General features: G+C 31.9%; 1 protein-coding gene across 1 annotated transcript; it reads right to left on the reverse strand.

Moving 5' to 3' along the window:
• Positions 1–12,593: 12,593 nt before the first annotated feature.
• LOC148309925 (uncharacterized) lies at positions 12,594–18,349 on the reverse strand. The gene is made up of 6 exons (XM_088259292.1): positions 17,916–18,349; positions 16,218–17,848; positions 15,851–16,137; positions 14,648–14,863; positions 13,401–14,357; positions 12,594–12,815 (listed from the first exon to the last, which is right to left on the reverse strand). Exons 1-6 carry the CDS (start codon positions 18,151–18,153, stop codon positions 12,722–12,724), a joined length of 3,423 nt encoding a protein of 1,140 aa, XP_088115418.1. The 5' UTR covers positions 18,154–18,349; the 3' UTR covers positions 12,594–12,721.
• Between the last annotated feature and the right edge of the window lie 427 nt (positions 18,350–18,776).

An 18,776-nucleotide genomic window follows, 5' to 3' on the forward strand; every position in this document is an offset into this window, starting at 1 on the left:
ATGACCAGAGTTCTGGGGGCTGGATACCCACACTCGTACAAGAGTACATACTTATAGATATAATCATTTGTCGAACTTTTAAGCGTCGTTACTGTCAACTAAATTTAATGAAATTTTAGTTGTGGCTCTCGATAACACATTTTTTGAAAATCCCTTCATATGAATGTAGTGGGTAAGAATTTTAAAAAAAAGGCTATGAATATCCGTCTAAGAATATCATTCTTCAATTTTAACCAATCATATTTGTTGTCAAAGCAAATAAATAATAAATTCAATAATAATATTTTTAACAAAAAAATATATTTTTTTAAGATTATTAGAGATGCGTCACGGTTCGTTTAGATTTTTTTTTAAATATTAACTTACTAATTCTATCTTTAGTAAAAATGTGACTTCATGCCCGATTGTACTATAGTCGTTCAAATAATACAAAAAATAACTAATTTTAATATATTTTCTATTTTATAAAACGCATCCCTTATTTTTAAATAAGGGATGCGTCATACCTATTTTCCAATCACCAAATGACTTCCGCAGTATGTGTAATGTATGAAATAACTAAAGCAACCCTTACTAAGATCATCCCTCTTTCCTCCGCCCGCCGCCCCACCTGTATCAGTATAAAAGGAGGCTTCGGGGAAACTGAGGGTGGCGGGAAGTCTCTTCCGGGACGGGGAGGAAACGCGGGAAATCTGAAATGAAAGTGCATTTCGTTGCCGTTAGGGGTGCCAGCGCACAATTAAATGATCATATCCGGCATTATTTAAACATCTTCGACTGATAATAGAAAAAATAATGAGTTTTTAAGGGTCGGCTTGATTGGAATATTAATGAAAGGCACAACTGTAGGGGAATAAATTGAATTCGTTTTGAATTATTTTAATTATAAACTGATTTTTTTATGAATTATTCAACTGATGTATTTCACAAATTCATGTGACACATAGGACATAACTATAGTATTTGGGAGTTCCTGTTTAATAAAATTATAATATTCTGATAATGTTTTCTTTATTTACTCAAATAATGATGCTGGTACCGAGAAAGTTTGATTAAAATCATGCAAAACCTTTTTTCAAGTTTATTATTTTAAGATGATGATATTTATTGTTAATGTACTTAAGTTATAATTGTGGGACTCTAAATAAGTTAATATTATTAAATAATTTTATTTTACCACACAATTTTCAGGTTTCATATATCCAAATTATAAAAAAAATATATAAGAAACTAAAGATGTCTAAAAACTTATTTAACAATATTTAAACTTTATCATGGTCTTGATAAGATCAACCGCTACAAATTATTAGCGAATTAAAGACAATTTTAAATAGAGGTATTTGGGGTTATAACTTATAAATCCAAATAGGATCCCTTCACACATTTTCTCTAAAAATACAGGTGAAGCGGACGTGCAAACATATTTACATTTTGCTTATTAGACAAACCACTTATTATATTCTTTATTTTGGCATATATTTAATCGTATTATCTATAAACTGTTAAATGTATTCCGAAACGAAGCTGAAGTTATTTATATTAAAAGAAAAAAATAATAATTGTCATTTACAGTAAAATAATATATTAATTAAAATGGAAACAAGTTCCGCAAAACCTACGTTCGTACAGTGAGCAAAAAAAATTTAGTTAGAATTGATATCATTATTGATTATATATATTTAAAAAAAAAAAAATAAAATATATATATATATATATATATATATATATATATATATATATATATATATATATATATATATATATATATATATATGTATATATATATATATATATATATATATATATATTGATATATATATATATATATATATATATATATATATATATATATATATATATATATATATATATATATATATATATATATATATATATATATATATATATATATATATATATATATATATATATATATATATATATATATATATATATATTTATTTATTTATTTATAAATATTGTTATAATGGTTCAACATGGTCTGCCTTACTCAGTTATTACAAAAATATCACATTCACGAAACATCTCCAAAGTGTTCTATTTTGCAAGATGTCGTGAATTTTTCCCACCCCTATCAGCACCCACCCCGCCTTAAGCCTGTAAGGTCCCTTCAGCAGTTTATGAAGCCTCACTCCGGATTATTATCATTGTTTTTGTAGTGAGAGGTTAAGTGTTGCTTCGTCTGGGGTTCGTAACTGCTCTTCCAAGATCGATACACCCCTTTCCCTCTCCCGGCACCTCACAGCCCCCGGAAGTGAGTAGGATCATCGGATGACGAAATTTATCAAACCACAATATCTCCCGTGTAAAATAGAAATGGTTTTTATTATATTTTAAGCAATATTGATTTTTCAATTTTCAGCCTGATTTTTCTTTATGACTTATCATAGATACCTTCCCATAATTATAATTCTATCCGCAGATAAGTAAAAAATAATATTTACGAGTTATTTCTTATAAATAGGGTACAATTTAAAATCTCTAAAAATCTGTAACAAATTCACTTGGAAAAAGAAAAGAGAATGCTTGTGATATTTTTTATCTAATAATGTAGACCTACAATTGGAATATTATGTACAATATTGCCAACTATGGTAAATGCATGCTTTGATGCTATGTATTAATGCATTTATTTGATTTTAACAGCATGTCAATAAATATAAATTATTGTTATTTTCAAAAAGTGAATAATGGCTAATAGAAAACCATAAAAAAACGCTTACTTACTTTTTGTTCCTATCTTAATAGCACTTCTTAGACCCGTTGTTTCATCGTTAGTAATAATTAAAAATCGATTAAAAAAAGTAAAAATTTCAATTTACTTGAACAATTTTTAATAAGCGTGTTCTTTATGTATACATATATGTTACTTTATTCTTCTCACAAATGATGTAAAGTATTTAATTAATTTTAATCGCTTTTGTCGTTTATTTGATATCTTTTGAATAACTGAATTTCTACTGAGATATAAATGAAGATTATTTTAAAAACCCATGCATATTTTTACGGGGAAAAGTAAGAACTTTCCGCTTTGAGCTTTCTGTCTATGCAATATGTAAATTTGGTATTTCCTATAAGATCACTAAACTTTTCACTCCGACGGTATTGAGGGATTAAGCTCTATGCTTTAACTCCACACACTTCGCAAAGTTTTTTAAACACGTATAAAAGTTTGTTCATGCATAAAGAAAATAAGAAATGCACCGAAGGGGTTTGTGAGGATGTATGTATAATATTATATATGGTATACCGAATTCGTAACTCTTGTCATACTCCCAGAGGCAGTAAGTACCTACATTCAACATATCAACATACCGTCGTACAGGAGAAAGTGACCAACTAACAAAACGTAAAATGTTCGGGAGGGCCATTTTGGTCACTTTTGCTTGGCAAGAAAATAAAAATTAATGCAGTTAGTCATTTTTAACAAGTTAATATATTACATTTCCAAGTTTAAAATTCTTTGGGATTTTTTCAGGGCAATATTAATCTAGTAAGATATCAAATAGTCGATGATCACGTTTTTGTAAAACAATGCACTTGGTCACTTTCTCCTGTATGACTACGATATAGATAAGAATCTTTTTTTTCCTGAAATAAATGATGTTACCACCATTACAAATGAATTTAAAAATACCTAAACCTCAACATTGTTCATCATTCAAACTGTATTGATAGATATCGATATTTAAGGTGTATTGAATTTTTTGACAAATGGAACGAATAAGTGAAGAAAGAACAGTAAAATAAATTTATATGGCGAATTTAGCAGAGAAATACCGAGAAAAACTTGGCATGATCGAGTAATTCAAATGCTTGAAAGTGGTCAGGAGTCGAGTTAATTAGTGGGTATGTATAAGGAGATGCATGAATGTGGAAGAGGCGAAGATTGTTTACAAAGGCAGATTGGTGTGGCATTCTATTCTCTCTGCCTACCCCTGCAGTGAAAACATTTACCATAAAATTTTAAGTTAATATTTTTAGTTCATCGCCGAGTACACCCGGCGATGCATTACTGTGGCTCAGTTTATTTAATGGAAAACAAAGAAAATTGCGTATAAAAACACGCCTGTATTGGAATGCAAATTCGTACCAAATTTTCAAAGAAATCAGCGAATAACTTTAGGGTGTTTGATTTTAAATAAATAAAAAAAAAATCATTTACATAAGAAGACAAATAAAAACTTGCTGTCGATAATAACAAAGGGACACGTAGAAGACAAAATTCATAATAGTACTTATCTAGTAAAAAAGTATCCAGTAACTGTTAGTAGGACAGGTATTGAACGTTTACCCTACTGTCTAGTATTGATTTACCATAATTTGTTAAAATATATATATATATATATATATATATATATATATATATATATATATATATATATATATATATATATATATATATATATATATATATATATATATATATATATATATATATATATATATATATATATATATATATATATTATATATATATGTATATTTATATATATATATATATATATATATATATATATATATATATATATATATATATATATATATATATATATATATATATATTTATATATAAATATATATAGACATCTTTTACGTGTTTCAAATTAAAAGCGAATATTTCTCTCCTTCTATTATGTTTGAAAAGCGCCTTTTGTCCAAATAAAAGTTACTCAAGAAGTTACACGAATAACACTCCTAACTACAATTGAATTGAAACGTCTTTACTCACTAAAAATCTCATTCATTACGTTAAGTATTCTCTGCAGACGAAGTAGGAAGTCTGCTAAAATACTAAATATACCCTCCACAAGCTGCAAACATTAAAGATCTTCCAAACCCAACCAGAACTTTTGTCCGGAGTACGGGCACATCGCAAAGACTTTTCTTTTCATGTTGCTTGACTTGAATCCACAATGTTCCATCTCATCCCGATAGGGTTGCCAATCTACTTCAAAATTTATTGAAATTTCGGAATTTACCTCAAAGCATAATTTTTCTCACTGTAGTAAGTATAATGAGAGCAAATGAAAGTAGGTGAATAATAACAGCCAAAACATAATTTTAACGTTTTTCAGTATTCAGCCGTCGTCCCTATATTATTATTTAGCACTCCATATTTGCAATAAAAGTGCCACAGTAAAAAGTTGAATTTTAATTAATTAATTTGTATTTTATATTCATAATCGAGGCAGGTATTAGGTTTGAGTTTTACTAATATTCTATCACCTACAAGATGAGATTAAAACCTCATATGATGCAGTCACTATTATAATTTTTACTGCTACTTTACAATACGGAGTATGATTTGGAGTCTTTGCGACTAATTACGGAAATGTATTGTAATTGGAAATGTAATTGTAATAGTTCTACCAAACCCATAGATACGTAATATTGGAATGGGATTACTTTGACTTCACTTCTGGCATTAAATTTTTAATGAATTTTGCATTTTGAAATCGGCAGTCGATCCATGCAGTCAGCTGGTTAAAGTTACATAAATTCACTCTTGTCAGTCAGTCTACTCTTGGAATCTTTAGATCCTAGGTTCACTTTAAATAGTTCTGAAAAGTAACTTAATTTTGTTGCGTATTTAAACATCCCATAAATATCGTAATATAATATTTTCTACAGCCCTGTCTTTCATATATACTCGCACTATATATATTTCCATAACTTTCTACCTGGCCTATCACTACAGGCTCTGTGTTGATCCTAGACTCCAGGGTCGAAGGTATCTATTGTATTTTACAAGAATGGAGCAGTCTTAAGAGGCTCATTGCTTAGGTAAACTTTACATTTTAACTCGGGTTAGTATAATACCTTGCGTACCTTTAGCTTAAAGATAAGCATGATATTATCTTATTTTAACCCGCATTAAAAGCTTCACAACGTGACTCGACATGTGTATATTTATCAGAATAATTACATTTTTTTAAGGAGATATATGTAAAAACATTTGGTTTTTAAAATAAGCAGAACAGAAATAAACAAAACATTGGATCGTTTCACCGAAATGACTACAATCATTATTTTTGTTATTAAGACAATAATTAAACATTTTACACATTACTACCATAAAGTAGTCTAAAAACGGCAGATGTCGAACGTAACAAAGCGGTCGCTCTCCCCGTCTGTGCACTTTATCAAGAGATCATCTTTGTACATTGAATCACAGTGCCAAACCCCACTTGATGCAGTATATTTCTCAAAAGTGACATGAAAATTGCAAGTGTAAAAATTTCGGGTGTACTGATTTTGAGATCGATAAGACCATTCTGTTTGACTGAAGGCGATGCGATGGTTTGACTTTTCTCAGTAATGCAGTTAAAGGTTTAAATATATAAGTAAAACACTTGTACAATGGTAATTTTGAGTTTATTCGTGTAAACACGACTAATTTCGAGAACTACAAATGTTTTCACCACTAAGTGAAAAAACTCCGTACCTTAGAGGTACTTACTTATTTAGGAGGTAATACCAAAGCACTTAAGAAGAACAATTTGATTTGATTTAAAGTTCCCGAGTTAAATTCACTATTTTTAAATCAGGTAGTAGAGTTTTTAGTTTTTCTTTCAGCGGGAAGCTCTTTCCAGTAGGTAAAGTTTATATTCCCAGCATGTAAAGTCAGTATATTCAGCGCATCAGTATGCATCACACTCCTCCGGTGCGGGGTGTATTACCTCTCCGGTTTACTTTAACAACTGTACGAAAACTACCCCTATTTCACCTCCAATCTTTTCCAAAACCCCACCAATTTAAAAAATTAAATCAGCATTCAAAATAAAAATATAAAAATGTCTGAATGAAACCGTGACTCTAATAAAATATTATAATTGACTTCTTGTAATCGAATCGTGAATCGTACTAATTAGCAGTATTCAAGTTACAATAGCTAGTACGAGAACGGGTATGCAATCTCGAGTGCCATAGCCATTGCTGCTTTTCTCCTTTTCCTAAATATATCATTCACCGTAAGCTCTTTTACGTACGTCATATGTCATCCATATTCCTTCAAATGTATACCTTTCTTCTCCGATCTGGACCGCAGGACTGACCACCTTGTCTTTACATAATTGACGATCAAGATAATACTGTGTCGATCTGATGCGGTGCCCTATGCACCATTTGATTCTAAATACAGGTCAAAGAGGTGATGAATTCATCGAATGATGAGATGATGAGATAATGACTGATTAAATCGGTTTCATAAGTAAAAAAATAAATGCAAACCATATTTTATGACCACTTAAAAACCGGTCATTAAGTAAAATCCGATGTTTTGGTACTAAACCTACTTTTTCCTCTAAATGAGTGTAAAAGTAATACTTAATTGCACACCTGACCTCCTAAATAAACCAAAGCAAAGAATTAATTAGAAGTCATTCAAAAATAATTTAAACAAGTAATTTCGCAATTTCCCTAAGATCTGTTCACAGGTCCTCTAGGAGTAGGGTTGCCATACGTCCCGTATATACGGAACTGTCACCGTATTGAACTATCCCGTCGTGTTTTACTACATGCCCCATATTTGTCCCGCATTTCGACAAAATGCGGAAATACGGACGGACGAACGTAATAGGATGTCGGTAGAAACCATTGAATCCATACTATTTATATAATAATATAATAAAACCCTTATCCGCACCCCAATGGTGCATAGGGCACTGCTTCATATAAACGCAGTGTTATCTTGATCGTTTATACATGACGGAAAAGTGATCAGCCCTCCGCTTTAGGTACCAGTCCAGGGTAATATTGAATTAATATTACAGTGAAAAATCACTTATATTAATTTGACCCCCACTGGGAATCGAACCCGGGATCTCCAGAATGGTAGCCGAGCGTGATGACTATTAGACTACGGAGGCGGACATTTTGTCATTAAAAATTTTAAGTGACATCCGCCCAGTTCTATGATTATATAAAAGAAAAAGAAGTTATTGCAAAAGTAAAATCAACTTTAAAATATGACTAAGCGAATGAATAACTAAGCAATTTGATGTTTATTTAAGCTAAAAATTTTAAACATGGAACAACACCACGCCGAATATTGATCTGTTCCATGAGTCTGAGGGGGTATTCCGAAGCGAGATTCTTCTACATCTTTAATAAAAGTCTTCTTGTTCACTTTTTTACTTTTGTTTTTAATGTATACGCTTTAAACGTTAGTTTGTAATGTATACATTAATTATTATTGAATAAATTGAAGTGAATTGAAATTAAATTGAATCAAGCTATTTTCTCTATAGGGGCGGGGGCAGATGATAGAATGCCACACTTTTCTGTCCTGACATACATTCCTAGCTGTCACGTCCATACATCTAGTCATACATGCCCTCTGATTGCATAGACTTCTGGCACCACCAGATTTTAGGTTCTGATTGATCTGGTCATGCCAAGTCTTTTTAAGGCCTCCTCTTTCTACTCTCCCATTCACATTTGTCAAATATACATTCTTAGTTATTCCCTCGTTATCCATTCACTTCACATGTCCATACCACCTTAAAGAACTTTTCTCGATCTAACTTTTTTTTCGATGTTGGCAAATTAAATATATATTTATTGTAACTGCAGACAGCAATGCTAATCTTAACTTTCATAGAAATCCACATTACCCACTGAAATACCCACCTTTATATGTACCCCTAGACCTAATAATAGCAAATATTGTTAGTATATAAGGACATTTCGTAAATATTTTTTGTCAGTGTTTGATAATGTCCTAATAAGACGAAACGCGTTACATATTATATATGTAAATAAAATATAATTCAATCCATTAACCGTGTTTAATTTCGGATATATTACCCAACAAATGAAATGCAGCTGTTCCTAGTCCGAACAAAAAGTACTTGTGTAACTAATAAAAATTAATGTTTGTAATCTTTAGAAAGTGTACTTGATTACTGAGTACCCAGAATATTTTCATCATAAGGATGGAGTAGTTTTTTTATTATTACCACATTACTCTGCAGATTTTAAAGGTTATTGTATCAAAAGAGTGAAAAATTTAAAAAAAAACTCCTTAATTTTCGATTCCGATGAAATTCTTTTTAAGTCACAAAAAACGTATATGTATTTCCTTAACCATTATATTTCATGACCAGTTTCTGGTAGAAACGGAGTAAATACAGCACGAAGATACCAACCTATTGAAATGTCTTTTTTGATACTCGTATAGGTTTATACAAGCTAAAAGTAAAGTTTTACTTTGTGAAGACAAATACACATGCTTTATTACATTTTCCATATACCTATGGCAGATCAGGGCCTTGGTTATTTCAAAACCAAAAAAAAAATAGGGTTTATTTTGAAATGCAGGTTGTTTTATATCAGTAAAGTGAAGCATACCAATGTGATGAGCATTTCTGGTAATGCGCTTATTTTACAATTTAACCATGTCAATATACATCTGGAATGGCACTCCAAAATTTGAAATTGAAAGATTGGTAATCTCAGCATTATAAGTCTTTTTTCCGAATATTTGTGATGGTTTTGATTCGAAGAATTTACAGCACCCTGGTTATGAACAGACATAAGTTCTCACAATCTACGGCAGGTTCATGACCTACCTTTATTGCTTACAATTATTGCACAGCTGTCCATGTGACGGTGTAACACCTCAAGACGTCCCTCATTTGTTAGTGCACTGCTCTCTTTTCAGCGTAGTAAGGCAACAATTCAAGGCACGATGCAAGAAACTGAATAAGGACTTCAGTGACATCAAAGCTGTGATAAGGCAAAGGAATGTATCGAGAGAGACAGTAGCATCCGCACTAAAGTCAGTACAGGGTTAAAAAATATATAAATCAAAATCTGACTTAAAAATGCCTAACACTTTAGAAGTGAAACGGAAGATCTGGCATTGCGTTGTGAAGCAGGTGACAGTCCCCTTTCTCCTGTTAAGTTTTCTTATCACTAAGGCTCTTCTTCTTTTGTCTCAATCCTGTCGATTGGTCTGCAGCAACAAACGACACCCCCTTCGCCACTCTGGTCTATTTTGCAAGACCCTCTTCAGCTTCTCATACGTCAAACAGCCCATGCCTCGCATAAGTTATAAAGATATTCGCGAGAAAATTCCCATGAATAGGCCACAGACGACTATGCTATCCTTACACAAAGTTATTTAGATGGAACAAAAATCCTTTTACTGAATAAAATAAGCCTTATGGATCATAGGGCAAATAATAACTACAAATCCAATGGAAATCCATAGTAAAAAAAACAGCCCTTTAGTTCAAAAAGTGATAGGGTATAAGAAATAACTTCTTCTCCGTCTTATTCCTCATTGCTGAGGGTTGTGTCCCTTGCAGAAGCAATGACTCTTCTCCAGTTATCCCTTGACTGCGCTGCACGTAGCGTTAAGAAATAACAATGAGGGGTAAATAAATAAAAACAATCACATTTAATCAAATAATATTTATTATTAGAATATATTACTACATAACACGTTATCAAATGTATTTACAAATACACAAGTTTTAAGTCCGTTAGTGTCTTGGTGTCAGAAAAGTTGGGCTCAATGTGCACTCATTACTCACTCAATGTAATAATACACTAAAATAATGACTATTCACTTACCAACGGGCCGCAGTAGTGAAACAACCAACCCACCAAGTCTGACGTACACCAACTGAAAACACATATTGGGAAACACATGTTTGATATGTTGCCAATTCTGTGTTTACACCTGTAATAATAATACACCTATACAACACATGAACTCAACAAGCACAGAGATGCGATCTTGGCGGCAATAAAAGATGATAAACATTTAACTGTCTTAAAAAATTTGTCAAGTTTGAGCTGTTGCGCAGAAGAGATTCACGGTGATTTTCGTTTGTTAAATCGGCCGCTAGAGGAATAATAAAAAAAAAACTCAAAACATTGTATGAAAATTAGATAAATCGATATACATAGCCGGTAGGTATGTGTATAAAAGTAAATAATTAGTAAGTCATACTCTGGAGATTTTATTTTAATATTTTTCTGTCGCCATGATCGCCTCTCAGTTATATAAATTAAATAAAATGTATAAATAAGATCATATCAAAGATAATTCATATAAAACTAATTTATGAACCTCAGATACATACAGATGCAAGTCAAAAATCGAAGGAAATAAGTTGGAGAAGTAAAATTATAATTGCCAATATGTATAATAGTGGAGAGTGTAACTCCTATCACAAAAATATAAGTTTCGAATCCTGAAACTGTTTCATGCAATCATGCATGAGAGAGGAAGAAGTTTTGAGTTAGTAGAAATATAAAAATAACATAACCATACTTTCCCCTTCGAAATGACTGGAGACCTATTTACAATAAATACATTTGCCCCAATATTTCCACCTACAGAGTGGGGGGGGTGGGGTAGAATTTTCCTGGCATGTTGATGACTATTACCAACATTAATATAAAATAAAAAAATCATATTTAAAAATCCTAATAAAAAAATTGTAGTAATTTTAGGGAAAAAATTGCTGTGTTGTAAATTATTTATAGAGAATAGTACTATATGTTAAAATAATCACATAAATTATTTTCAATGGACAATATACTCATATTCAAAGAACCCGTTAATATTTAACCTTGTAATAAAAAGTCCATATAAAGAGTTTAGACTGATCGTACCCTCATCTAGTTAATTACCATCGCTCTATATCCCATGTATGTATAAACCAGTCAATGCAAACACAGCCCAAGTTTCATAAAACTCCAACAATAAGTAGAAATCTGGAATGATTATATTTCTCTACACTCTTGTTTGTTCAAGAGACGTTGGCTTGACAGTTGGTTTTGTACTAGCGTAAATAATTAATATTTAACTAACTTTTCCTAAACGAGTGATGTAAAATAATCGCATTCTTTAAACGCTTTTCAGTGTGTTAAAAAAAAGGTTGACAATGATTATAAAACAGGGCTTATAACAATATTAATATTATTCATTATATCAGACAATGGATTATTCACCCTACGGATGAAACGTCAATATTAATGGTATCTCAAATTGATATAAAATATCTATCGTTCCTCTTTATATGAGAGAAGATAGAAGTCTGAGCATCCCAGGGCTTACAACCTGGCGTTTGGATGGCTTAAGCGATCACTTTAAACACCTGTGTAACGTTCTGATGTGAAAGTTTCTTTGCACATAGACAGATTTTAAGAATTAATGCAATATGGATTTTCAATGGGCAGAATGGTAAGCATTATACAAGTATAAAGCGGTCACAAGTATAAAGTGGTATAAAGTCAATCAAATGCAAAGTCGTAAGACCTGGGATGCTCAGACTTCCATCTTCTTTCATACAAAGAGGAACGATAGATGTTTCATTTCAATATGAAATACCTATAATATTACCTTGACAAATTTCATGCATTTACTAAAAATTGGTATTCAATAATAGAAAATAAGTAACCCGAATTTAAATAGATATTATGAAATGTTATCAACACAATTTATAGACAGATATTATCTGCACACAACAAGTAAATTAAAATTTTATACATTACACATAATAACATCCGCTTCAATGATGAATGCCATATTTCCACCTAATAGAGGTATTGTTTGAGTATTAAAAAGTATGTATGATGAAAGGAATGGAAGGAATGGAAGAAAAAGAAAGAAAAGGACTGGTAACAGAAAGGTCTTCTATGTCTTTTAAAGTAAAATAAGGACTGTGTTGTATTTTGTCTATGGCTTTGGGTGAAAGTATTTGCATTCCGGATCTTTGCAGCTTCCTCCAACTTCAAATGGGCAGAATATGGCCTGAGCATCTTTAGGCCAACTGAAAAACATACCATTTTAAATAAAAGCTAAAAGAAATGTGCAATATTAATGTGCATAATTTAACGTATCCTTAACAAAATTGTAAGAAGAGATTAAAAATTCACTATTTTTTTCCAACGAAAGGTTTCTGCTTAATTCATCTCTTGCGTCATTAACACATTTTTTTTACTATAATACGAAAATCTTTTCAACAGGGAATGCATTTTTGCCATAAAAATAGCAGAAAATATGAGAAAAATGTGCCAACGTACAAAAATATGCAATACTGGGGATGGTATCAGAACAAATTCTGATTGTAATTATTTTATTTTTCCCTCTATGCATGTAAAATATTTACTAAGTAGAGACAAAATATTTCATGCAAAATCACTATTACCAATATGATATTCAGATTATATAGATGTAAAATAATATTCTAGTATATTCCCTCAACTCCTTTGTAAATACACAATTACTTGTGTATTATCAAAAATAATCTGGTTTTATTTCAGATGAAAAATAATCTTCATATGAAACAATTTATCGTTCACGTTCGTTACATGCAAAATTCACATTCCATATTTAGTATTTCTTATCAACTTACTTGGCCTTTAGAACTTGAAGAGGTGATATGTAATCTTGGGGGCATCCTTCATCATTGGAATGTTCGAGTAATGAATCCTTACTATCAACCAAATTTAATTGGGCGTTAACTAAATTACTTGCACCATTATCTGCAATCACCGAGTCTGATTTGTGCATTACAATGGATTCCGTTTTTATAATGCATTTGACTTCTAAATTACAAAGTTCTTTCTTTTCAACGACATCATTCTCAGCACAAATTTTGAAAGATTTAATTTGATTATTTTCCGATGGATGGATGACAATATCTTTTTGGGGATCAATTAATGTTTCCTTTTCAGATTCTTCCTTAATTTCCACTGTTTTTTCTGAATTATGTTTACTTTCAACAGGTTCACCGCAAGAATGTAGAGTTACACTTATTTCTGAACATTGATGCGAATCTTTTGTTTCACTAAAAGTGTTAATTTTCTCAGGTGATTCCTTACCTATTTTCAATCTTAATTGAAAATCATTTTTATTTTCTACTGAAGCTGATAATTCCGCTTGTTCTTGTACCTTCAATTTGGGAGATTCACTATCAGAAATACTAATTTCATAATTTGGTTTGCTCTTTTTATTATGATCGGTATTTGAAAGTGGTGAATTATTTAAATGCTTAGCAGCTTTTTTTTCTATAGTATTAGGTGCTTCATTTTTTCTAATCAATAATTTATTTGGTTCGTTTGGTTTGTTTGAAACCATATGACTCTTTGCATTATTTTCTATCTCAGTCTTTTTAGCGGCGAGTATTAGAGCGGTTGAAGGTAGGTTTATCACAGTACTATTACAAAATTGATTCTCTTCTTGACGAGCAATTATTGGAAAAGATTGAACATCTTGATTCCCAGAAGATTTAGCAGCAGGAGAAGTAACGTCTTGATGAATTGTAATTGAAAATGTATTGTTTACTTTAGTCCTTGGGGAAATGTTAATCCTGAAATTATTTTTTTTTTACTTGAATTGAACCTTTTGTAAGAGACCACAAACACAAATGGAGATTTAAAATTTGCATAGAATAAAACTAACCCTGTGCAATATGATTTCTATTTTATTTTAATTAAAAGAAATACTGCGCAAAGCCTCCTCTATTTTAGAAGCTTGTCTGCAAGGTAAATTTCTTAGGCAAGGAGCATTTCCTCAAATGGGAATAATCAACAATAGCATCATACATATTGCCTTATATTTTCTGTTAATCTTAAAATAAATCACATGTTTGCTGCTTACCTCTTCTGCAAAACCTGCTGCTTTTTCCTAAGCCAAGTTAGCTTGAGTTGTGTATTGCTGAGGGTTTTCCGGTTATCGTTGTAAGCAATGTGGGACTTTCTCCAAGCGGCCGTAACCGCCTTTAACTGAATGTACAATGCCTCTTGCTTCTTCTGTAATACAACGGATTCATCCTGCAGTTGTTTGACAACCTTCTCCTGGTTCGCTATTTTTCTCCTGCAACATAGCAAAAGGCATTATTATATTTTCATTTTAAAGGACACACAATTTCCTGCACTCAGTACTGCTATCCTCGACATTAAAACATTCAATATTTCAATACACAAGTTTTCTTGAACAACATATGTAATAAAGTCCTCTTCTTATTTAATCTGTCCAGGAGTGAGTTTCTGGGGCAAAATTGTATCTGGAAAATGTTTTTTTTATTTTTTTACTTTAAAAAATATTAATTATCGAAGCCAATGCTATAAGCAACATATTTTCTCAAAAAGAAAATATTCAGACCAGAAAACATGTTCTTTATCAGAATTATGGATTTTTTAGACAGCATCATTACGATGACGTAACACAAACTTTTTCATTAAATACAGAATATTTTATTTCTTTAGTTAGCTTATATTTTCATACATACATTTCATACATACATACATTTAATACAAATTATTTTTTACATTTAATTTACATCTTATTATATTTACAACTACTAACAGTATACAAAACATTTATTTTTAAATTCTTTCACTCTTTTCAAAATGTCATGGGTAAAACAGAAAAATAATCTGAAGTGCGGTTTTAGTGTTTAAATCCAACCACAGATGGCAGCCCAAGTACCATTTTAGAAATAAATGTCACTTTAGAATAATGTTATCATTTAGTCAATTTCTAAATCTTCAATACAAAATTACTTCAAAGTAATCTGGATATTGTAATCAAACTTTGACTATTGTTATCAATTCTAGTAGCTACGTATTGACACTTGAGATGGGAATTGTTAGGAAAAAAATCCTAGGAATTATTCTTAGAATATATTTAGCACTATAAATTCAATATTTTACCTTCCACTTAATGTTATCTGCTGGTTATTTTTATCAAAAGTAACCGGTACCATAGTTTTGCAGATTGGGTGTAATATAAATAATGTTTTTTAAAGTATAGGAATTACCATTTCACGCTCTAACAAATTTAATAAAATTATCAACTAACTTTGTTAAATCAAGTTGCATATCTAAGCCACTAGGAACCGCGTGGCTATTTTCCTTTTGAATTATCCTCCCAGGCGAAATTGCTTGACTCTTGCTAGATACTGATCGCACAATCCTCATATTGTTACTGGACGCCAAAGGTTTACTGATCGAGGGAGATACAGGCACTTTGAGATTGTTCTGCGTGAGATCCGAGTTTTTCAAAGCCTGTTTTCTTTTCAATTCGGACATACGCTTGACCAACTGTCTGTATTCCTGCTGATCAGCCTCCGGCAAATGTTTAACAGCCTGGCAAAAGAAAATAATAATAAATATAGTATCAATAGAATAATCAACGTTATATTTTTTTGCAATCGGGCAATAACTACCTGCGGTGTATCTTTCCTGGCTAAAGAACTGAGGTCTCTTTTGACTATCGGTGTTTTACTTTCAAATTGCGACCGGGCAGTCTTGAGGTAAAGGTCTAGATTTTTCTGGAACTCGGAATGCTGCATTAATTTCTGGTGCATTTTGGTCAAGTTTTTAGTCGTTTCGCATTCACTTCCCGAATCAGATTCTCCTAATTTAATGATCAATCCGGAATCGGAGAGATCACCGGGTTTCAACTGATCAGGTTGATCCGCGGGCTGGGCGGTGGACGGCGGAGCTTCGGAAGACTTAAGAGAACATTCTTTGGAAATACTTTTACTTATGGAATTCAATAACTGCGCCCTTAAAATGTCTTCATCTTCTTCTTCTTCGTCTACGTCATCTAATTTTTTGGAAATATTTATAGGAAACTGTTCCTGCTTCATCGGTTTAAGAATATAATTGTTGCTATCATAATATTGGAAGTCATTAAATAATCCTAAGTCACCGGGCAAGTCTCCGGATGGAGCTCCTTGTCCGAAAGAATTTTCCGGCTCGACAAGTACATCTGTTTCTATGGGTGGACTTTTACAAGGTTCAATGTCTATATCCATATCCACTGTTTCAACATCCGTATTATTTTCGTTAGAAAGATAAGATAAATTAATGTTTTCAATGTCATCATCTGAAAAAATTGTGGATAATGATTTACGTTTACGTTTTAAAATTCTTTTTTTATTGTCTTTCCTGAGTTTTTTGCGTTCAATTGCTTTTTTCATAATAGCCGACTTTAAAGCGATCATTCTCAATTCTGCAGTATCGCTATCTGTACTATCGTCCAATGTTACGCCTTGTAACTTTATTTCGTCCACTTTATTACACGTTTTTTCTACATTACTATCTACGGGGAGTGTGACAGGTTTGCGAATAGATTTAGAATTCAACGCAAGTTGCCGTAATGTTTCGGCATCATCGTCCGACGTACAGGTGTTCGTGACGGATCCATATTTAGTAACTTCTTGATTTTTTGGTTGATTTATTGGCAAAACAGAATTCAAATCAGTCACCTTACTATGTATTATATCACGTCCGACCTCAGCTGACTTTTTATCACAGCTTAATCTGTCATTGTCGGAAATATATTCTATGACATTTGTATAGCTTTTATCTGCGTCGAGATAAGGATGACAGCTTATCTCTTCGGAGGATTCCTTTGGAGTGACCTCTTGGGACTTTCGATCGACGCTGTGAGCGTTACTTCCTTTAATTAAATGCAACAACCTAGTTTTGAGCGATGAATTATCAGTCTTGTGTTTAGGTATTCCGACAGCTTCCCTGAGAATGCGCTTCCTTTGTAAGGTGTTTTCGCAGTCCGAGTCGCTGGAAGAGGATTTCACACTTTTCAAGGGTGCTACTTTGGATTTTCCCTTGACGATTTTGCGTGTCAAACTTTTCCTAGTCCGAGTCTTTTTACGCCGTCTCGGTGTATTCGATGTGTTACGTACTACTGTGCTTCGTATTCCCTTGAAAACTGCATACGGGGTCTCATCGTCAGCATCGTCGATCACAACGAGATTAGCCAAGGGCGAAGACACGCGAGAGGTCGGTTTTAATTTAGGTTTTCGTACTTTTACACCGCCGACTTTTAAATCTAAAACATAATAACGATTATTTTCTAATAGTACCCTGAATAATGAAAATACAAATAAATCTCTTACCCTTTTTAGAACGTAGCCTCGCTTCTTTTTTACCGAGAGCGTAATTATAATTCTCCAAAAACTTTATTCGTTCCCTCAAGAGCATTTCCTCCTCCGTAGACACATCGGATATGTCATCTAGATCGCTGGCTTCGTGTATTTCTCCTTCTTCGAGATCGGAAATATTAATAACATCTTGATCTTTTTCAGACAAATTAACAGTGCAAGGTAAGTCCGAGGAACCCATCTTCAAGCCCATTGTTCGTTTATATCAAGGATACGTGAATATTTTTTTTAATCTACAAAAACCTTCAAACGCTAGGTAATATATATCATTTTTTAAAACCTTTAAATAAATAAACATTTGAATTGTAAAAGAACTAAGTATTATTAATATCACGAAAATACCCGAAACCGATACCCTTCCATATTGCGAAAATTACTAGCCATAGACTACATTAAATGGAAAAAAAATATTGATAAGAACCATAAGCGAATTACCACATGAAAACTTTACTAGTACCTACCTATGAGCCGTTGATATTTTGAGTGTGTCCAAAAATTATGAATAAAATACTGGTCAAACTATAAACTTAATCGAAAATTTCAAGTGATGTTTTCAAAACATCTCCTCGTATTTATATTAAATAATTTAGAAATATTATCACATACATTTCCTAGAGATACCTTGTAATAAAAAAAAACTTTCTCAACTCAGCCACAAATGCTGCTGAGAACTCGCATTTGATAGGAAGTGTCAATAGAAGGATATAAATAAAAATTCAAATTTTGTATAGTGTGCTTGTCAATCATGAGTACAACAATAAATGTTATACGCGTATAATCATTTAAACCAACCTATGACAGATTGTAAGCCTTATG

The sequence above is a fragment of the Brachycentrus maculatus genome, unplaced genomic scaffold (assembly GCF_059751285.1).
Source record: "Brachycentrus maculatus isolate JH-2025_06_01 unplaced genomic scaffold, ASM5975128v1 h1tg000115l, whole genome shotgun sequence".
Lineage (NCBI taxonomy): Eukaryota > Metazoa > Arthropoda > Insecta > Trichoptera > Brachycentridae > Brachycentrus > Brachycentrus maculatus.

Excerpts from the sequence above, each read along its gene's own strand:
- LOC148309925 (XM_088259292.1), bottom strand. The coding sequence starts at position 18,153 with ATGGGCTTGAAGATGGGTTCCTCGGACTTACCTTGCACTGTTAATTTG. Across the intron at positions 16,138-16,217 it reads CCAGGAAAGATACACCGCAG|GCTGTTAAACATTTGCCGGA; the intron begins GTAGTTATTGCC and ends TTCTTTTGCCAG. Across the intron at positions 14,864-15,850 it reads ATGCAACTTGATTTAACAAA|GAGAAAAATAGCGAACCAGG; the intron begins GTTAGTTGATAA and ends GCTATGTTGCAG.